Consider the following 22,342-nt stretch of genomic DNA (forward strand, 5'->3'; position numbering starts at 1 on the left):
GGTGGATGGGTGGATGATGGGTGGGTGGATGGATGGATGGATGCGTGGGTGGGTGATGGGTAGATGGATGGATGGATGGATGGATGGGTGGATGGATGGATGGATGGATGGGTAGATGGGTGGATGAGTGGATGATGGGTGAGTGAATGGATGGATGGGTGAATGGATGGATGGGTGGATGGATGGATGGATGGATGGGCAGATAGGTGGATGGATGGATGGATGGATGGATGGATGGATGGGTGGGTGGGTGGATGGATGGGTGGATGGATGGGTAGATGGATGGATGGGTGGATGGGTGGATGAATGGATAGGTAGATGGGTGGATGGATGGGTGGGTGGATAGATGGATGGATGGATGGGTAGATGGGTGGATGGATGGGTAGATGGGTGGATGGGTGGATGGATGGATGGATGGATGGATGGGTGGATGGATGGGTGGGTGGATGGATGGATGGATGGGTGGATGGATGGATGAACAGACAGGCAGACACATGGATAGATGCACATGTGGATGGATGAATGGGAAGGTGGGTAAGTGGATAAGTAGATGAATGGTTGCATAGGTGGGTAATGACGAAAGTGACTAGTGAGGAATACAGGCCTAGTGAGCTGAAGACCTGGGCCCCTCTCAGCCTAGCTCATCTCCCTCTTAGCTGTGAGGTTGGGAGCAGACCATGTGCCTTCCCTCAACCTGTCTCACAGTCTGCAAAGCACAGAGAAGGCTTGTGTGGGAGGCTGGTGTCTCATGAAGACCCGTCCTTGTCCTAAACACAGGAACCTGTGAGTGATTGTGAAAAAAAAAGGACTTGGCAGATGCGAGGCACGTGAGGACCTTACGGTAGTCTGGTTATGGGTGATCTGGGAGTGCTCCAAAGCCCATCACTGGAACCTCACAGGCAAGAGACAGAGGGGCAGCCGGCAGGGAAAGGACAGCCCACGTGTCGTGGAGGTGGAGATGACAATGATGTGGGTGTGAGCCAGAGGTGCTGGAGAGGCAAGGAACAGTTTCTCCCGACACTGGCTGATGACCCTGCTGACACCTTGATTTCTGCCCAGTGACAATGATTTCAGACTTTTGCTCTCCAAGACTTGGGGAGGATCAATTTCCAGTGTCATGAGCCACTGAGTGTTCATGGTAACTTGTTCCCGCAGCCCTGGCAACCGAGGTGACATGCCACGCACACAACTGGGGTGCAGTTGGCCTCAGGAGGTGGCAGGCATCACGATCGTTTGTCTCCTCAATTCTATGACTCAAAGTCCCAGACAGCAGAGCTCTAGTGCTATTTCCTGGAATAACCCAGGCCCAAGTTGATGCTCCCTCCTGACAGGCGGGCGGACGGGCAGGAGGGCGGGCAGGTGGGCAGGCCGGCGGGCAGGTGGGCAGGGGAGGTCCCCATCCTCTCCATGTTTGTGCTCTTAGCAGGAGAGGGCCTCTGAGCCTTGCATTCCAATCTCTATGCTCACTGGGCTCGCAAGCGTGCCTTCCCACCGCCACTGGGATTACATGGTCCCTGACTCCCCATAGTGAGAATCCACCCAGCACACAGCCTCGACACGCCAAGCCCTCTGCCCTGGAGATACTGGCTAGAGTACAGCAGCCCCGCCTTTGGGCTGGGACGCCTACCACCCACCAGGATCACAGCACCGTGCGGCAGGTCAGTGTGTATGGCGGTGGGGAGCCTGTGCCCTCTAGCTCCTGCTGAGCCACTTGGGGCTAGCACCACTTGCACAGCAACACTGGGCAGTGTCAGCTCCCGGAATCCTTTGCAGGCCCACCCTCCGGAAAGGAAGCCAAGATCCGCAACACCGGCTTGCTGCCTCTGGTCCTCTTCTGCCCTAATGAAGACTTCTCCGTGCCAGGCAGGGTGGGCAGCAGGGTGTCTGCTCCCATCCCTGCTCAGCGAGGCCTGCACCTGCTGCCCCAGGCCCTACCAACAAACAGAAACTGCTCTGTGAGCTGCCCTCCAAATGTTTTTGTTAGTTTTTATGTGAAACCATCCACTGGCAAGCCCAAGGGCTGTATTTTCTACTTAGAAAGTTTCAGAAATTCAATCTTTTCCAAGATACACTAACTCAGGGGCTTGCATTTTTGAAGGTGTGGGTGTGTATTACTCTGGAAAGCATGAAGCCCCCTCCCCGGACAGGAACTAGTTCATCTTGGCGCTCCTCTGCACTCCCCGTGTAGCCAGCAGCAGCCTGTCCCAGGGAAACCTCTGCTAGAGGGGCGTGGACCCCGGTGCCCAGCTGGCCAGCACCTGTTCCTGTGGCCAGGGATCACTCCCGGCTTCGGGCAGTGTTCACTGCCCATGGCCCCTGAAGGCCCTGGGTTGGATGCTAGGCGTCCGAGGAAGCCTCCGCTAGGACCCTGAACTCACATGGGCATAAGTCTCAGCAGAGTGTATGAGTGAGGGAAGCGCGAGGCCAGGGATGGTGAGCCTTTCAGAGCTCTCAATGATATAAACAGTCCACTGTGGCACATGTGCCATAGGCTTGCCACCTACACAAGGCTGGTTAGGGTGCTGCTGTGGGGAACATGGGGGACTTCTGGGGTCACAGAGGGAAAGGAAATGCCTAGTGCAGCCAGCAGATGGTATGCAACGTGCCAGGAGGAATAGGGTGGACAGAATTCATCCACTGTGCTGGGGCAATGTGAGAGGGTTTCCTGCAGGAGGCCACATCAGGGAGTGTAGTCTCTTGTAGGAAAATGTCTATGAATGGTATAGACCTGGCGTTCTGAGGCAGGAAAGTCGAACAAAGTGCAGGTCACGTCAGGGACCCACTGAGAAAGGATACTTGGAACAAGAATTGCTAACCATGGAACCAGTAGCCGTAATATATAAAATGCCTATTCGAATCAATAGGAATAAGACAGCTCCCTAGAAAGAGAGGCAAAATGGCTGAGTAGGCATGTCAGGGAAGGAAACATCAGTGGCTAACAAACCTATCAGCCTGGTGACAAAAATGAGTAGCAAACTGCGTTCTCAGACAGCTGCAGGGAATGTGTGTTGGCAGAACCACCGGCAGAGCCCAGCAACATCTGGGAGGCTAAGATGACTCATGAGATCTGTTCCCAGACAGACACACTAAACAACCTGCTGCACTATGCGCCCAGGGATGGTACAAGAGAGTGTGTTCCAACAGCAGGGCTCAAAGGGCAAAGACCCAGCTCAGCCCAGAGGCCTGCCAGCATGGGCTAAGCAAATCCAGAGCCCCATGTGCTGAAGGGAGAACCCCACAAGGTCATGTGGAACGTGGAAAGCCAGTTCCCAAATATACCCGCATGACTTTGTGTAATGCCCAGCACAGAAAAACTAAGCCAGCAGTTACTAGAGGAATAAGACACGAGGTAAAAACCTCCACAGCGCCAAGGGCTGATCATCTGGTAAGCCCAGAGAGTGGTAGAGTTGGGAGGGGAAGCCAGGGGCAGGAGGAGAGCAGGGGTACACATGACCTCAAAGGTGCTGGCTGGTCCCCAGCCCCTAGGCCAGGTTAGATGGATTCTTTGTTGTTGTTGTTGGCTCAGGATGCCTTCAGGGCAAGTCGGATTTGGCTTGAAGATGTGGGGATGAACCAGGTTAGGGATGAGGGTGCATGCAGGCATTCTGACTTGTCTATTCTGAAATGTGTTTCAGGGCTCTGCGCCCGACCCCCGTCACCAGTGGGCCCGTCTTGGCTGTGATGTTCTCGGATGCTCTGCCTTCCTCCTGAACAGCCCTGGACTCATCCGCCCGGCCTGCTCCACAGTACACCCAATCCATCCGGCCCTAGCTCAGCCGCCCTTAGAGATCCACTGCTCCAGCCTGCACCGGGCACGCCTTCCACAGAGCTCTAAAGGAGAAATCGGTGTTTGTAGCTGACAAAGAACAGATTTCTTGTTGAGTAAACACGGACGTTTTGGTAGGGAAATTAGGTTATAAAATTGCGCCTACAAAGGAGGCCATCCAGATGGCCTTGGTTAAGGTCCACCCACTTGTTATCACCACTGCCCTTTGGGGGCAGGACAGGAAGTTATCCGTTATTACAAAGTTAAAAATCCTAATGCGTAAAAGACGAGGGAGATATCAGGGAGACTGCTTTTCCCCAGCCGCATGATGGGTGGGAAGGAATGGGGGTGGGATGGGGTTGCTGGTAGCCTTGGACTTGCTTCATCTGCCCGTTGGGGGCCAGAGCACTGCTGGGCTGAGCCAGAGGAGCCATGAGGACCAGGCCCTCTCCAAGGTGACCTGGGTATCTGGGGTCTCAGCACTACTGAGCCAAACCTTCTGGAAAGTCACCCTCCTGAAGCCATCCAGGGTGGGAATAAGAGGCGGCTGTCTGGGGACAGGAGTGTGGGCGAGAAGGGGGCTTTTAAGGAAGGAGAGGTTCGCTAGGTTCTCCAGGAGCCTGGGTTTAAGGCAGGAGAAAGGCCTGTGTGAATGGTGGAAGGGACCCAGCACAACTCCTCCACATTAATTCTCCAGCTCAGCCCTGCCTGCCAAAGTGCCGTGTGGAATTTCCTTTCCTGCGTGCCTGTCATGAGTAGATGGATAATCCTGAATAGTTTAGATAAACCTCCTCTCTGAGGTGGGGGTGCTGCAGATGTGTCCATTAGTGCATGCTTTTAGAGGTCCCTGCCTCCTAGAGGCCTCTCACTGGAGCTGGGTGAGTCCAGGAGGGCCTAAGAGGGCCTCAGGGTGGCTCTGAGGGCTGCGGCTGGAGCAGGAGAGGCAGCCTTCCCGCTGGGGAATGCTTCCTGCTCTGGGTTCCCCAGCACCTTCTCACAGGCCGCTCTGTAACTGCCCAGTTTTCCCCTTTTCCAGCCAGACTGAAAGATCTCTGTGGGGAACAAGACTTGGAGCTGTATCCCCAGCTCCTGGCACCAGCTGCTGTGTCACAGGCACTGGGCAGGTGTCCAGCTGCCGGGGAAGCAGCAGCATCGTTCTTTCTACACCAGTTGTCCTCGGTCTCTCTGGAACTAGGGTCTTGTTTTATGGAAGGCAATTTTTCTGCAGATGTGGGGTGATGGTTTGGGGATGATTCTGAGGGCCATGGAATCTAGATCTGCACACACACAGTTCTCACAGGGGTCAGGGCTCCTGTGCACTCTAGCGCCATCAAGGATCTGACAGGAGGAGGGGCTCAGGTGGCCACTTGAGCCACGGGAGTGGCCAGGAATACCAGCGAAGTTCCATCCGCTGCTGGCCCACCACAGGCCCCTGTGCAATCCCGCTGTGAGGCTGGAGACTCCTGTTCCACTCTGTCAGGGCTGGCTGTGGGAATGGCCCTGGACTTTTTCAAAGCACGGGAGTTCAGGAACAGCCAAGGCCTGGACATCCCTCGGTGTGCACTGACAAGAGACTGGCAGGGTGCCACCAAGGGACCGGACATGGGGATTCAGCAACAGTGAGCCAGACTGCATGCATCTGGGCACTGACATCCACATGCCTCCAAAGGTGACAGCCTGACCTGGTGCAGTCTACCTCAAGGCCAATCAGCCTAGTCATCAGTGCCTGGAACCTTATACTTAGTGATTAATGCCTTTGCCTGATGGCTTTTCTCTCTCCATGCTCATGCCAGGCCTAACACACAGAAGCTCTCCCAAGTGTAGTGAGATCCTTCCTCTCTGAGTATATTCAGCATAGGAAAGAACTTAGGCTTTGGGGTCAGGCCTCCTTTGGAGGCAGAGTGATCCGGGGGAGCCACTACACTCTGGTAGCCTCCAGTATCGTCCTCTATGAGCAGGGTCACCACCCTCCTTACAGGACACCAGGAGGCCTAAACGTGTACCATGAGGCAGCGTCCTGCAGTCAGAACGCTGTTCTGACAGACTTTGTGTAAGCACTTTCTGCCCTGAAACACTGGAGACAGTTAGCTGGGAAGGAAGACAAGGGTGTTGGGCTCCCAGTGTCAGCAGCTTCTGTCCATGGTCACTTTGGATCAAAACCTCAGGGTTGAATGTATGGAAGAGGAGACAGCTGAAAAGTAAAGCCAGAGACCAAAGGGGCTGGGGCCCCAAAGTCCCCTCCAGGAGCATCACTTGGGGACTGACCTCTCCCAAGGTTTTGCCACTTCCTAACAGCACCACAGCTAGCAGCCAAGCCTTTATCATAGTCCTTTTGGACATTGCAGGTCCACAAAGCAGCACATTGCATGTGACTGGCTTATCTATTCCTCACAGCAATGCCACAAGAGATATCAGTCAAGTTCCCATTTTACAGACAGGAAAACTGAGGCCCGTAGAGGTGACTCAACCAGCACAAGGCTATAAAGAGAATAAATGCTGCAGACAGGATTTAAAACTCAGCCCATCCCAGTTCTGCTTCCATCCTGCAGGTCTAGGATAGGAAATGCCCGGGAGAGCCCCAAGAGACAACAGAATGGTAAGAGGCCACCTCCTCACCCTGCAGGACTTCAGGCTGCAGCCCTTCCACATACGCTCCCCACCTGCCCAGAGGCGCTGCTCCCATCAACCCCTGCTCTCAGCTGACCACACCAGCTCTGAGGCCCGGAGCCAGGCAGCTCCCTTCTGGAGGGGCTGGTGTACAGCAAAGACCACAGAACAGGTCAGCTCGTGGGACATGCTGCTCATTAAACATTTATAGGCTGCAGTTCATTATAAATGAGCGCCTGTCCCATGCAGCCACGTGCGTTCCTGACACTTAGAAGACGAAGCTCTCAGAGGTGGGGAAGAAGGAAACAAGGGTGACCCTCTATGGCGGCACTGCCCAGGATTCCAATCCTAGCTTTGCTGTCTATGAGGACAGCACTGGGGCACAGGCAGCCAGCCCTCGCTTCCTCAGCCTTCCCAGCTAGGAGCAGTGAGTCCAGGCACTGCCTCTCTTGCAGGGTGGTGGCATGACTTAGGCCAAGGAGGCAGGGCGCAGGGCCTTGCTTTTGTTCCTGGGCTGGCCTGAGCCTGAGCTCCCTGGACTTCAACTGGGCAAGGGGCCCAACAGACCTCTCAAGGCTGTGCCCACCATGGTGAGCCACAGAGTCGCTCAGCCTCGAGCGGCCACAGGAGGAAGGTGTGCTGCCCACACTCAGCCTAGACCCGGCCCCGTGCCCCCTCTCTGCCCGCTGTTAGTTGTTCTGAAGAAGTCAGTGGTCAGCCACTACAGGTTTTAAGAGTGATTTCCGGAGGACAGCACAGCAGTGTAGGCAGACCATGGGAGAAAGAGGCACCAGCCCCCGGTGGGCGACCCTGGGCCACCGGGCATCCCTGCCTAAAAGCTGGTTACACATGCACTTCAGAAGCCTCCTCAGTCTGTGCACAAGGCTCTGAAAAGCAGTAAGCATGTTTGCTGAAGGACAAGGCTTCCTGAGAAACACAAATAAAGCCAACTCTGGGATGCTGATGCAGGAATCAGGAAGAAAATGTCCAAACTTCCTCCTGCCCAGCCGCGCACCCTTGGTAAACAGCTGAGGACAGAGTCATGAGGGTCCAGTAAGGTTTATTATTCTCATGACACTCGGTACAGTCTTAATGGAACACAGACCTTGGAAAAGGTCACCTTGAAGTCACCCCAGACTGAGAAGGCGCATGAGCTCATCCAATCAGCACCAAGACACAGCACACCAGCTAGCCATCCCCACTAAGACGCGCTTGCCAGGGCAAGTGTGGACTCAGGTGTCCACAACTGCTTCTGCAGGGGCCTCTGGATAAGGTGCGCTCTGCGGGACCAACTGGGCAGATGATGGGAGGCTGAGGACCCCACTGCCCCAGCTGGCGCTCCCTGTCTTTCCTTCACACGCCGGGGCCAGCGTCTTCACTTCACATAAGTTGATAGCTACAAACTAGAGCCATCTGTCTCTAGCAAGACCGCTCTTCAATCCTTGTCCAAGCAGGTGGCCTTGGGTCGCGACTGCCAATGAAATGTAAGCCAAATACAGCTCGAGATCAAGGAGCTGCTAAAGGCAGTTAGCAGGGATCTGGCCTAGAATCCCAGAAGGTGTCAAGGGTCATCAGAGATCAGGGATGGGGCCAGATCAGACAGGAGAGGAGGGCACAGTCCTGCTGCCACTGTTCCCACCCCAGACGCTCCCTGCCTTCTGTAAGCGGAAATAGGAAGAGATTTAGGCCACCGAGGAGGGCCTCAACTGTGAATGGTGAGCAAAGGCACCAGGGACCTTCAACACTCGCGCTTCTGAGATGGAAGTACTAGTACTGACAGACATGACATGTGAGTCCTACAACTTCCAGGAAGCCAGCACATGGCTTTGGGCTTTTTCTCAGGTCTTGAATAAGCAGTGTGGCCTACAGTGACTCCTAAACTCTGGCCTGTGGGTACCTGTAAATAAACAGATCCCCAGCCCTCTGCCTAGTCTGGAAGAACTGGAACATCTCAGGCCAGGGCCTATGCATGGCGTCTTTTGTCACACTCAAGATGTTCAGATCTGGGTCAAATTTGGGAGGTGCTTCATGGGACAGTTTCTATAAGCAGCAGGCAGTTGGGATTGGTTTTCTTGGAGCCCCAAGGCTGGTAGGTCAGAGCTTTACCCAGCGAGGAAACTTGAGAGTTGAAGGTTGGCCCAGCTTCCTGAACCAGGAGCATGACCTCGCCCTAGCTGCTAGGTCATGTGTTAATCCTAGCCTATGTCAGTCTGGACTCCTCATTCCAAGGAAACTGAGAGCTCTCACTGGGGACCCTGCCATGCCATGTTCAGCCACCTTCCCCACAATACCTTGCAAAACTATTTCTAAGAGCCTGAGCGAGGGGTGGTCCAGCTGCTGCTGTCTCCCATTAGCACCACAGGGCATGGAGGAGTGGCAGATGGCCTTTTCTTCCTGCCCTTGGTATAGACTCTTAGATACCCAGCAACATAGGAATCCCATGGGATTCACAAAAGATCCCCAACTCACTTGTCACCCCATCACATACGAAAGATGCTGTACCATGGGTCTTCAGATGGTACCAGTTCCTTTTGTGGAGCCACATGGGCATTAGGAAGCCAAGTGAGGTCTGCTGTGCCCTTGTACCTTAAGCTGATTGGGCAGGGTCTCTGTAGAGGGGCAGGGTGTGGATGCGTAGGGAAAGCCATCTAGCTGCGCTAGAATACATAGGGTCCCATGCTCTGCCTGTCCCTGTGAGTAGTCAGCCTACCACAGCCCCACTTGCACCAGAACCACTAGGATACACTCGCGTGGCCTACTCACTGTGCTTCCTACCCATCTCCTAACAAGCTTGCAGTTTCCTTGAAAATAAATCGACCATCCCTTCTACTTCTAGGTGGCAAGGGAAGAAATCTAAAGTCCTCCACTGAAGAGAAGAAGATCTTTCTCCTACCTCAACAGTACCCTTTCAGCCCCATTTCCCACCTTCCAATGCCACAGTGGTGCACTCGTAGTCCCACTTGGACAGTTTCCTTTTCTGAGGATGGGCCACGGCCTGCTGCACATGTTCTGTGGCCTGTAGTGAACTGCATTCTTGTACACCCAGCAAGAGCCAACATCTACTGAAAACCTCCAAGTGACTCCGAATGCATCGCCCACACCATCCCACTTCATTCTCACAGAACTGTAGACTGTGTTATCCGGAACACGTCAGTAGACAGCCCCTTCCCGATGAGAAGACCGGGCCTGGTTGATTCACATCCATCAGCTCTCACTTGGCTGTGGGTTCTGCACGGGTCCAAATGCAGGCACCAGGGCAGGGCTGAGACCACGGCAGCCCTTGGGCTACCACTGTACCTTGCCTGAGGCACCACAGGCAACAGGGCACGCCAGAGTGTGCCACCTCAGAGCCCGCACACACCAGGAGCTCTATCTTGGGACTGCCACGTGCGCCTGCTGCCAAGCTGTGCAACATGGCCCTGTGACTCAAGCAGCAGGCACAGGCTCAGACTCTGCTGACAAGCGATGACACCGCACCTCATTTGCTGGGCAACGTTTGTGTAATGACGCACATTTGGTGCCGGCAAGGAGAGTGGGCTGCACCAAGGGCTTGATGGATCGGGGTGCTCCAGCGGGCTGCAGCCACATTAATCACAGAAGCCACAGCCACAGTGCCATTTTTCTCAGACGTTTTGTCCACATTCCCACTAGGTACAGATGGGAAACAAGTGGGGATTTCCACAGCCGAAGGCCAGTCCAGAAGGCCTTGCCATGTTGGCCTGGGTGGGAACTGCTTATCCTGAGGACAGCGTGGAGCTGCCGAAGTCCGCTGTGGCAGGACTCTGCTCTATGACTCCATTCTGCTCCCTTCCAGTGGGGAGGGAGCAGATGAATCCTTTTTTGGTGGGGACAACAGCTGTGTCTGACAGCCTGATCTCCTCAGCCTTCACGGAAGCCGACAGGTCCACCCGGGCAGGAGAGACCTGCAGATGCCCCTGCGCCTCTCTGAGCATCCGTGTCTACAGCTGCAAGCCCGAGCCTACATCCATCTCCCAGGGCAACCCGGGAGGTTAACTGATGGGCAGCAGGCTCCAGTGTGGACCTGAGCCAGTGATCAGCATCTTTGTTGTAGCCTACGGGAGAAGACAGATTCCCCGAGGGAGCCGGGTAACCCAAAGGAGCCAAATATGGCTCCCACGGGGGTCCTCTTCCTAATCCCTGGAACCTGTGAGTGTTCTTTTCATGGCTAAGGTACATAGCAAAGGTGGTTATGCACAGGATATGGAGGAGAGATGATCCGAGAGAGCGGGGCGGGCCCTACAAACAATCTCAGGTGTCCTGATAAGAAAGAGGCAGAGAGGGGGAAACTGCTTCAAAAGAGGAAGGCGGTGATGTGAAGACAGGAGGAGGGAGTAAAGGCAGTGTGACATGAGGCTGGGCTTGTGAGCCACGGCATGCAGGAGGCAGCCCAGAAGCTGTAAAAGTCAAAGAAGCAGAGTTTTCTGAGAAGCCTCTAGAAGGAACCAGCCCTGTCAACACACTGATTTTGGCTTCTAAGACTTAGTCCTGATTTCTGGCTCCCACAACTCTATTAGAATACCTTTTTATTACTTTCTACCTCCAAATTGATGGTAATTTGTCACAGCAGACAGAGAACATGAATACGGTACGAGTCAGATAGGCAGTCTACAGACAGGGTCACTCAGGCCAGTGAGGGACTAGAACATTTCTATGGGGTGTTCAGCTGCAACCTGTGCAGGGAACGTTTTGTGGTAGGCTTGTTGTGCCCAGGATCTGTGCCACGGAACCAGCCACCGCTTCTCAAGCAGAAGCACTGGCCCCTTCCAAGTACGAACTATGTGCCCTCGATGCATCAGGGGCTCTTGGGTACCATCATCCAGGCAATTTTCAAGTGGCACAACTAGCTCCCGACATATGGCCCTGTCATCTTTAGGCTGCCAGAGCTGAGTTTCAGCCACCTCCAGGATCCCTTAGGGGAACAGAGGCAGGAAGTGGCCCCACCACACACTGTGGACTCGCAGCTGCTACAGCAGGTCCTGTCAATGCAGGATCCAGGAACAAGCTTCAGAAAGAACGTGAAAGGTCCCAACATGTCGAACAGGCACAGAATAAAGCTTGAAGAAAAACACTCAAGGGCCAGATCTGGGACAATTTGAATTACAGATTAAATAATGATAGCGATAGCAGAACCCAAGATTAACATGAATATCCATGTATTGAAGAAATACTAAACTAAATGAGTAAAATGCCCATGGGAGAAGGGACAGTTTTTCCTTTTAGTAGAATTACACTCAATTTACTTGGAAAGAATGAAGGAAATAGACGACTGCCATTTGGCAAGCTTGAGTAATTATGGTTTCTGACAAGAACCATCAATGGATGTTTAAGTTAATAGGTAAAATTATGACGAGAAACAGGGTGCTCACATATTCTCCAAGGGCTGCCTAGCCAGGTACGTATTGATTACAAAGGGAACAACCTTAAAGGGAGAATCCCGGCAGACACCACCTCAAACAAGGGAGCAAACTTTGCCTTCTGATACAAGGCCCTAGAAAGCAAACGGCATTCCTGTCTACAGTATTATTCCCTCTAATACATAACTGAAATGCAATTATGAAGCAACTGTAGGCAAATCCGAACCAAGGGGTGTTTGTTATGGCAACTGTTCATGCAGCAACTGACCTATGTTCCTCAGAAGAGCAAGGTCAGAAAAGCCAGAGACATTGAGGACCTGCCCTGGATTAAAGGTGACTAAGGATGGGTAACAATCAAATGCAATCCAGGAGCCTGAGCAAGGGAAAAATGACAGGAGCAAGGAAACAGCCAAGCACCCCTGGATCAGGTGTGTAGGTCCACTCACAGCACTGAGCCAGTCTTCAGTGATAGCAGATGTTAGTATTTTGAAGCACTGAGAAAAGGTATATAAGATTTTTGCAACAGCTTTTGCATGTCTAAATGCATCTCCAAGTAAAACACTTAAAAAGTATTTTTAAAAAGAAAGTACAAGTCCCAGGTTTGCTCCCTCTTAGGGAGGCTGTAAGTTTCCCAAAGCAAGTGTCACTGAGGCAGAGTTGGGACACCTCCGGAGCACAGTGCTTTGACCGCAGCGAGTGCTCAGTGAGTGCGTACTGACTGCATCCCAGCAGCGGGGTTGGCCTTCCACAGGGGCGTGCATGGAGAGAGCTCTCCAGTGCCAGGCATCGACTGTGCGCCTGTGTGTGTCAGCCGCCAGAGATACAGACATCCAAGGGGAGCCCAGAACCTGCGGGCAGACAGGCACTGAAAGCGCATTCTGGGGCCCAGGTGGAGTGGGGGTCTCAGTGTGGGAGCTAGTGTCTTTAGCAGGAGTTGCTCCTGAGTTGAGGCTTAGAGATGGACAAGTGGAGGGGACACTGGGAGGCTGGGGTGCATTACAGAGACAGGGGACAAGGTGGCATGTGCTAGAAGCACAGACAGCAGCTTGGCAGGAGCAGGTGAGGTGGCTGGAGGGTTTCCGAGTAACAGGGATGGCCAGGGGGCACCTTGGGAGCTGCTGGTCTTCACAGAGGCCCCCTCTCAGGTTAGTGTGATGAGCAGAGGGAGGCTGGAGAGATGGCTGACTCTGACAGCACACAGTGGGGCCAGGCTGGAGTCATAACACCAGCCAGGGGCTTAGAGGCCCCAGGTGGGAATGGAAAGAGACTCTAAAGCATCACTTTAAGTTCAAGTCCTTAGATTCAAACTAGAGGCCCCTAGATGGTAAAAAGAGTCTCTGAATTATTATTTTGGAACAGCATATACCTAAGGACACCTTCTTTAACAGATTCTTGGGTCTGGAGGGGATTCGCTTCATAGGCAGGTAGAGACCCTATAATCTCATAAGGATTCCCCCCACCAGCCTAGCACCCAAGAATTGCTAAAGGAAGTGAACCAAGCGCCCCTCTTCAGAGGAAGGGGTTGGCTGGCGGGCACACATCGTGAACTCTCATGCTCCTGGGGGGGGGGGCATCTGCGCTCCCTGCGCACTTGGGACAACACATACCAGGAACTCCAAGCAACACATGGAGGAGGTAGAGTGGCCAGGACTGCTGGCGGGCCTCCCCAGTAACAGGGGAGGGCAAGCACAGGGCAGGACTTACCCATGCGCGCTGTGGACAGAGTGAGGCTCGTAATGGTACCTTCCCTCCTGGTGTCGCATGTCAATTGGCAAGGGTCCATGGAATGGTGGCAAGAGGTGCTGCGGCACTGTAGATGGGAGAAAAAGAAAAACTTCAAAACCTTTCCCCTCCCTCGTAAAGCAATTTTCAAAGGGCTTTAAGCTCGATGAATTTCTGAGCAAGAGTAGCCAGGACAAGGGGCTCCGCAGTGCCTGGGCTATCACACACCCACGAAGGGGAATGAATAAATAATCAAAGTCAGCCCGAGAATCCTACATCTTCCACATAAAAGATCCCCAACCGCGCTCTTGACAAAGACAAGCAGCTAAGCGCGCTTTGAACTCAGGGAGATTACAGGCAGGGCCATGAAACCAGGCTCAGCCCGCAAATCAGGGCCGACAGAGCTGACAGGCTCCCACTCTACTGGCTTCTGCCCACCCCAGCCTTGGCTGCGTGTGGCGCCAGCAGCACCAGGTGACAGCGTCCGAGCAGTATACGCAGTCTGGAGATGCTCACCCGGAGCCATCTGCTAAGGCAGGGCCTGGCCGCCTCCGGGAGGCCAATTCCCACCCCACTGCCCATTCCGTGTTGTGGGCGGCCTCAAGCGGACACCTATGCGCTCTGTTAATTGTACTACTCCTAATATTAATTATCGACCCCGTGCACGCTGGCAGCGCCTCCAGGATTGGAAGCGCCAACACGTGCGTGTCAGTTTCCAGCGCTGAGTCAGCCTCCAGTCTCCACTTGGCCTGCACTCAACAAATCATCGTGATAATTGTAGGATGCGCTTTGCTTATTAAAAAAAAAAATGCCTGGGTACCCTGGAGGCAAACATAATTATAGGCTTTCGAAAACAGGGCTCTTTAAAAAGTAGTTAGACTGGGAAAAGGGCTAAGAAGTGGAGAGTTCTCAATCAACTCTCCCCGGGTCTGAAGGCCACAGGCCAGGGGACACAGTGTCGGGCCTGGATTTCTCAATACTTTAATGTGCCCATTTTTACATTCACCCAGGTTAGCTGATGGTGAGGTTTACTATAAAATAAATGCACTAACATAAAACTGCCTTACTGGGTGAATACATGTGCAATCCCAGCACACAGGAGGCTGAGGCAGGAGAACTGCCATGGACTACATAAGAGTTTAAGGCCAGCTTGAAATACATAGCAATATACTGTCTCAAAACCAAAACTAAATAAATAAAGGGTACCATTCTGTGGAGATTCTAACTCTAGACTGCAAATACTGTGAGTTTTTTTTTTTTTTTTTTGTATCACAATAAAGCATACCAAAATGTAAAATTTACCATTTAAATCTTTTTTTATTTTGCGGGGGGCAGGGAGCAGTACTAGGGCTCAAACCCAAGGCTCTGCACACACAGGAGGTTTTCTACCCCCAGCTCTTTTTAATTTTGAGACAGGATCTTGCTAAGTTGACTAGGCTAGCTTGGAATTTGCAAATCTCCTGTCTCAGCCTCCTAAGTAGCTGGGATTGCAGGTGGAGTCCGATGGTAACGCTTGTCCTCTGGGGTCCGGCTTACTCTCTTAGCTTACATACTGCCCTCCAGGTTCACCCAAGCTGTAGCGCGCGTTACAGTTTCCCTCCTTTGTAAGGCTACGTGCTGTTCCACGGGCTGCATGGATCACACTTCGTTTATCCGCTGCCAACCGACCCTCAGGTTGGACAAGATGACTAAAGGGGAGGAAAGTTTACTCTGAAAACCTTGACTATAATTGTTACATATTTAATTTTATCTTTTTAATTCCACAATTTTGACACTTCTGTAGGGACTAAAAAGAAAGCAAATCTTCCTCTGATGAAATCCGTTTGCCAAACCGAGCCTCAAAGAGGAACGAACAGGCTGGTAGACAGGACGGTCGGCGCTCATGCCACTCTCTGGTTGTGCTTTCCGGAGCGGCCCACAGCTGCACAACCACCTACTGCAATGGTAACCGTGGCTTTTACGCTGTTGCTGAGAAGACACAGTAGTTCATGCAGAGGCAAGGCTCACGGAGGGCCTGTGTGGGCAAGGAGTGCTCCACTCCGAAGTCCCTATCAAACTAGGAACATGCAGCCCTGAGGCAAAGGGATGAGCTGCTGACACTCACAGCGACCTCTAGAGAGGCTGGGAGCCCCACGCTGGGCTGCCTGTGGCTGGAGACTGCCCAGATGGAGACTGCCCACACTGTCCCACATCCCAAGGAGCCTGCAGAAAAAGTGTGCCTCTTTCTAATTGTATAGGAAACAGCCTTTGATCCCAGCGCTGGGATGGAGCAGAGAGTCACATGCATGCTAAGCAAGTGCTCTACCACTGAGCTCTTCAGCAGCCCAGGAAACAAAACATAACTGTGTTCAGGGAGGGCCAGATTACAGTACTGCTCACAAAACATTTTTCACTGTGCAGTGTTTCTGAGTGTTCCCTGCCCTGTGCATGCAGAAGCCTCCTGAAGCAGCCTGGACAGGTGTTACTGGGCCCACTCGACAGATGTACACAGAGGAGGCCAAGGGGGACTCAAGGTCGTGCCAAAGTCACTCACTGATCCAGGAGGAGAATCCAAGGAATACTCTGAGGCAGCCCCATAGTGACAGGGTCCTTCTGTTCCCACCTTGAGTTTATGCCACAGTTTCCAACCACACAGAGCACAGCCTCTCTTGGAGCCCTATAACCCCAGGAGGCTGCAGAGTTCCTGGCCTTCCCAGGCCCAAGCCCCTGCTGTCCCATGTACCCCGCTCCTCTCCAGTGTGGCTCTAACAGAGGATGAGGAGGGGGCCCCTCTGGATCAGAGTACCCAGATCACCTGGGGCCAGCTGGGAGCTCAGGAGTCACTCCACTCAGGAGCTCGGATTCAGGCAAATCTGGATGGTTCTAAAGAGCCTACAACCTGAATGAGGGACTGCTGAGCTGGCCTTGCTGCCCACAGCACTGGTGTGTGTGTGTGTGTGTGTGTGTGTGTGTGTGTATCTGTGTGTGTGTGTGTGTGTGAGTGCTCAGTGTGTGGCAGGGGGATGGCACGTGTACGCATGCACATATGCACAGGTAGCACACAGACAAGTGAGCATGTACGTGTACGGACACGTGTGCTGAGTGTGGCTGCCTGTTGCATGTGCTCTATCACACGGGGGTGCGCACACACAGCATACAGACAAGTGAGCATGCATGTGTATGGGCACACATGCACACATGCTGAGTGTGGCTGCACGTTGCATGTGCACCACCACACAGGGGGTGTGCACACATCCCCATACACAGTAGGCAGGCAAGGCTTCCAAGAAGAGGTGTGCGAGGCAGCCACACACAGGGCGCTGCTGCAGCTGGCCACCTCCCTCTGCTGCGGCAGAACCCTGATGCTCAGGGTGACGTGACTCTACTTGTATAGGAGCAAAGGCCAGGCGACAAGTGGCCCATTTCCTTGCTTCTTCCATGTGATCTCTGGGCTCAGCCAGCACCCTACACACCTCAGGCCTTGGCAAACGGCCCCACAAGCAGGCAGAGCCTACAGTCAGCAGGTAAGGGAAACAGAAAGGGTAAGGGTCAAACCCAGGGACCTAGACCAAGGACCGCAGAGGGAGACTCGCCCACTCATGGGGCAGTGAGGCGCAGAATAGCCACCTCAGGAATCATCCTGAGCTCAGCGACTCACAAATACATGCATGAATTCATCCACCACTGTGCAACAAGAACCTGTCACGTGAGGGGAGATAGCTCAGCAGTCTAAGCGCCTGTCTGGCAAGTGCAAGGACCAGGGTTCAATCCCTGGTACCATATGCTGTGCCAGCCCTGTCCCAGGTGCAGCTTGCCAGCCACTAAGACCAGGTGTGGTGACATATGCCTGTAATCCCAGCTCTGAGGAGGCTGAACAAGAGGATCACAGTGTGAGCTGCATAGTGAGACCATGTACCAAATACATAAACAAATTTTAAAAGATTTTTTTTTCTTTATTTTAAGGAAGGGTCTACAGGGTGTTCAGGGTCTCACTACTAGATTGGACTCGTAGTGATCCGCCTGTTTACAGCCTCCCAAGAGCTGGGATTACAGGTGCGCACCACCATGCCCAGTCTCAATTGCCATCTCACTGTGCCCTGGGGGCTGGGCCAGCACAGCAGGCCCAGGGATCAAACCCCCAACCCCTGTGCCTTTAATCCACTGAACTATTTGGCCAGCCCTAAAAGATTCTTTTTTTAATTAAAAAAAAAGAACCTGCCATATGGAGCTCCAGACTGGCCCTGTCACTAGATGGCCATGGGACTTAGGGAAAATTATGTCTCTGCTCTGGGCCCCCATTAGACCTCCGTACTCCAGGATGTGGACCTTAGGGTCCCTTCCTGACAGCACAGTCCTGCTGTATGTGAGTGCTCACCTATCTCCAGCTAGTGACAACCTGAGGCTCTCCTGAGAACCCCGAGCCAGGCATGGACAAAGGCCCAGAGACAGGTAAGGCCTCATCTTACAGCCTTGGGGCACTTCTGAATCCCACCAATCCCAAGCATAGTCACCTGAGTCACATATACTCTTCTGTCTGTCTGTCTCTGTCTGTCTCTTTCTCTGTCTCAAGAGACTTTTCACTCAAGGTGAAAATCGCTACACCCAGAGGCCCCTGCAGCACCCAAGGAACAAGAAGAAAAACATAAGAACAAGTGGCATATTGAATCAGACCCTTCCACACATTGTTTTCATTGTGGGCTCTTTTATTTTATTTTATTTTTACAAAGAAAAAAAATTCCAAACCAAACCATGTCCTTCCGGCAGAAGGGAAACAAGCACACACACACACACACACACACACACACACACACACACACACACACCCCATATGCCATTTCAAAGAGATGCTCTCTTTTTAAGTTTTGGACGAAGAAAATCTAAGTTGGGAATCGCCCATGGATCCCCCCTCCCCTCTGAGAAACACACATTTGTTTTTGATCCTGCACAGAATGACAGACACCCTGACAGGATGAGGGCAGCATAAGGGCTCTTTTCACAAAACCCCAAAACTTTTTTGTGCAGGTTTAAACACCAAAGGCCCCTTGGCTGGTGGTCCTGGTGTGAGATTGTGAGGCAGGGTCCACGGGGCAGTGGTCTCGCTGGGTGAGGGAGGTGACAGGTGTGAGGAGAACCCTTTCCTGGGGGCCTCGCTCAAGTTAATGCCCTGCTGATAAGGACTCTGCTGACAGACTGGGGCAGGGGTGGGCTGTGGGGACAAACAATAGGGAAACTGGGTCATGGAAACATGACGGAGTAGCTGCGTCAGCCACCAGGAGGAATTCTCTGAGGGTGAAGCCATGTGTTGCTACAACGAAGACGCACTGTCCTGTGGGCTAAGCTCAGAGAGGCCGTCCCGTGTTGGGGACACTCTGGTCTTCTGGGGCATCTGGTCTCTAGAGAACAGCAGCAGTCTCCAGTTACTATAGTCTCTTGATAAATTCCGCATCACGAAATTAGCTCAAGAGCATGTAGCTGGGACAGGCAGGGCCATCCGGGGCCAAAGGAGAAAGGGATTTATGCAAGAGAAGTCCCACTGCCCACGCACTGGCTGAGGGAAGGTGGGAACAGTTTGCTCTAAGGAGCCCTGGCCCTTGCGCCATACTGGTCCAAGTTAGGGTGGGGCACAAATGCATGTAGGTGCAGCCCTGGGGCCCTGGAAGGGTGACCAAGGTCAAAGCCTTGGTCCCCAGCTTTCTCAGGCACCGGTGCACACACCAAGGCCACCAGGCAGGAGGCCAGCGCTGCAGCTGTGTCCATGCCCAGGACACAGGAAGTGAGTGTGGGTGCCTTGGTTTCGGATGCTGGGTCCCTGGCCTGAGAGCGTCGGCCCTGGGGTGGGTGGTGCAGAGGCTCCATGCTGCTGGTGAGGGGTGTACATGGGCGCGCAAGTCTGTGAGGGCGTGAATCTTGGGGGACAGGGACAGGCTCACAAAGAGAAAAGCTGCTTTGGAGGAGTCACTCTCCGTACCCACCAGGCAGCTCCAAAGTCAGATCCCCAGGTCCCCACGCCTACCTACCCACCACACCCAGGTGACCACTGCGGTAATGGTGCATACTGCCACAGCCGCCAGGCCAGGAGACCCACCCCTTGGAGAGGTGTGGCCGCTGCCACCATTCTGACATGCGCTAAGTGCCTGCTGTGCTGTGGCATTCTAATATGCTGGAGTTATCTTCTACTATGTGAGGTTCTACTCAGGATTCTCCAGCTGATGGCTCATTTGTGACCTCCTTCAGCTTAGAATTCTCTGTGTCGTAATTAAAATCCAGAACAATGAAAACAGACCTTGGTGGGCTGGAGAGATAGCTCAGTGGCTTAAGTGTCGGCCTTGCAAGTGGAAGGTCCTGAGTTCGGTACCTGGTACAGTGAAGTCATGGGAATGAACTGGCAGTCACATCAGAAGGATGACTGGGTCACTGTCCTCCTAAAGGAAGATGCAAGCAGCGAGAGACACTGGTAGCTTCAGCATAAGGAAGGAAGTCAGTTTGAAGGAAAGAAAGATCAGCAGAGGGGACAGACCGGAAGTGTCGGATGGTAGACCTCCCTCATTAGTACAGTCTTATTCCTGAGTGGCACAGCAGCCAACTAATAATAGTCCCTATGTGAGATCATCTGTCCCCATTGTCAAAAGCTTGAGAGGCCAAGGGGATAGCTCAGTGGTATAAGCACCTGCCTGGCAAGTACAAGGTCCTACGTTTGATCTCTGGCAGAAGAAGAAAACAAAAAGGGGAAGGGGAAGGGGGAGGGGGAGGGAGAGAGAGAGGGGGGGGGGGGGGGGGGGGGGGGGGGTTTTGGGAATTTTTTTTTTCCAGGGGGGGAAAAAAAAAAAAGGGCTTGCAATGGAAGCTGGAGAGAAGAGATCCAGAAGTCCTGGCTGGCCTGGTTTGAAATCCTGAATTGGTCATTTTCTAGCAAACGCTCCGAGCTCCAATTTCTTCACGTAAAATAAGAAGGGAATCAGGCCACCTGCTGAGCAGAATATTTATAGTGTCCATGGAGTAGAAAGTTAGTAAGTGGTGATCCCCTTCTCCGTTTCTGTAAACACAGGAGTGTGAGCCAGAGTGTGGGGCCGTGGTGACGAAGCGACGCTGTCCTCAGTCCTCGGTGTGGGGATCCTGAGAAGCATCAGACGGAAACTCACAGCCCGGGCTGCCCAAGTCAGAGTGAGCTCAGCGGAAGTGACAGCAGTTGTGACTCCGAGGCTTTGTGGGAAGGGGCTTCCACGATGAGTCACTGGTGGATGCCCACCCCCATTCTCAGACAAACAACCCAGGCCTGTGCCCACAGTGGCCACAGTAAAAGAACACGTGTAGAAATGTGCATGGAGGACTCTGAGTTCTGGTCGACGCTGCTAACTATTCTGTTTAAAAGAAGGGTTTTTCCCCCTGCTGAGCTGCACCCAGCCGCATAACCCCACTACTAAAGCACGGTTCACTTCTTGGAGAAGTCCCCAGCAGAAGTCCCCAGAAGAAGGTGGTGAGGTGAGATTTCAGGCCAGGACAGCTTTGGCTGGGGAAAGGCTCCTCCCTCTTACTTGAAGGCAGCAGAGGAAGCAGTTAAAAGGTGGGATCTGCTTTATAATCCTTAACCAAACCTAGCACTCCCTCCTTTTGAGCAGGTTAGGAGAGTCGTGGCCCTGTGAGGCAGCACACAGGGCAAGTGGAGCAGTGGACTACAGCTTTGGGCAGCACCAGGGCTTCATCATGAACTGGCACACGCCTGCCATCTCCAGGCCTGGACCAGCGTGAGTGGTCAAACAAGCGCCATTCTGAACAGAACCTGCTGCCAACTCGGTAGATCAAACCACTTAGTGGTACGTGGAGTGGGAATGTGAAGACACTTTGTAAAATGACAAGTGTTCATCTGGTGGGCAAGGGTGGCACCACACACCATCATTCTGCATTTTGACGAACCCAGAAAAATCTGCCTGCCCTGCAGCCAATGCTGGACAGAAGTTTGTTGTTTACACAACTCAGGTCTGTTTTGGCCATTTCTGCTGGCCTTGCCCAAAACTCTACAACTCATGACTCTTTCTGCTCTTTTCTTCCTGGGAAGATCAAAGGCTCATTCTTTAGAAAAATTAGAGCAAAATGTTCATGGCAGATACTAGAAATGACAGCACCAGCTCCACAGAATAGTCTGGACACTGCCTCCCCCCACAGCCCGGATAGAACTGGGGGTCACCGTAGCGCAGAACGGTCTCCCCCGCTAACACGGTGCTGATCTGCACAAGCCGGAAGTGCCCCCAGCCCGTTCCACAGCAGAACTGCCCACTGCTGGGCAGAGCTCTTGGTCCCTGGCTGACCACAAGGCAGAGGACAGAAGTCACATTCTCAGTCTGCTGGCCAGCCTACTGCTTCCCCCACACAGTCCACTATGACAAGGAGCACTGCTGTACCCTCTAGAGGCCACCCAGAACAAGAGGTACGATTAGTGCGCTCGGGTACGTGCCAGGGCACCTCTGCATAGACCAGGTGCCAAAGCCAGAGAGCCTGGTCCTGGCTAGTTCAGCTGGGTCCAGGCCATACAGAAAACCTGGAATGGGAGAAGGGAGACTTCCCTTGGGCCATGGCAGATGTTTCAGCCTCACTTTCCAGGGCTGCTTGAGCCACATGAAGGGAGAGTCTTGGTGCAAGCCACGTAGCCTCTGCTACGCACAAAGGACTAGGGAAGACCTCTCCCTAGGATCCTGGAGACTCAGTGACAGCACGGACTTACAAGAAGCACAGCATGGAGCTTCTATGGCCCAGGAACATGGAAACTTCTCAGACATGAGCATCACCTACAGGGCTGGGTAAATGACCAGTGATACAGATGTGGTGCTCCAAGGTCCACAGCTGGAGGACCACAGGCGTACCTCACGGTTTGTGCATCTGCAGTGTCCGCAGTAGCCCT

The 22,342-nt window shown here is 53.3% G+C and overlaps 1 protein-coding gene across 2 annotated transcripts in view; it reads right to left on the reverse strand.

Annotated features, from left to right (window-relative positions):
* Window positions 1–22,342, reverse strand: part of Gli2 (GLI family zinc finger 2) — a 234,252-nt gene that overhangs the window by 44,278 nt on the left and 167,632 nt on the right. For both annotated transcript variants that reach the window (XM_023709743.1, XM_023709742.1), the window contains exon 3: window positions 13,453–13,558. In XM_023709743.1, coding sequence (XP_023565511.1) covers window positions 13,453–13,558 — 106 coding nt within the window. The remainder of the gene's footprint in view (window positions 1–13,452; window positions 13,559–22,342) is intronic.

Source organism: Octodon degus, unplaced genomic scaffold (assembly GCF_000260255.1).
Source record: "Octodon degus isolate 3935 unplaced genomic scaffold, OctDeg1.0 scaffold00014, whole genome shotgun sequence".
Taxonomy (NCBI): domain Eukaryota; kingdom Metazoa; phylum Chordata; class Mammalia; order Rodentia; family Octodontidae; genus Octodon; species Octodon degus.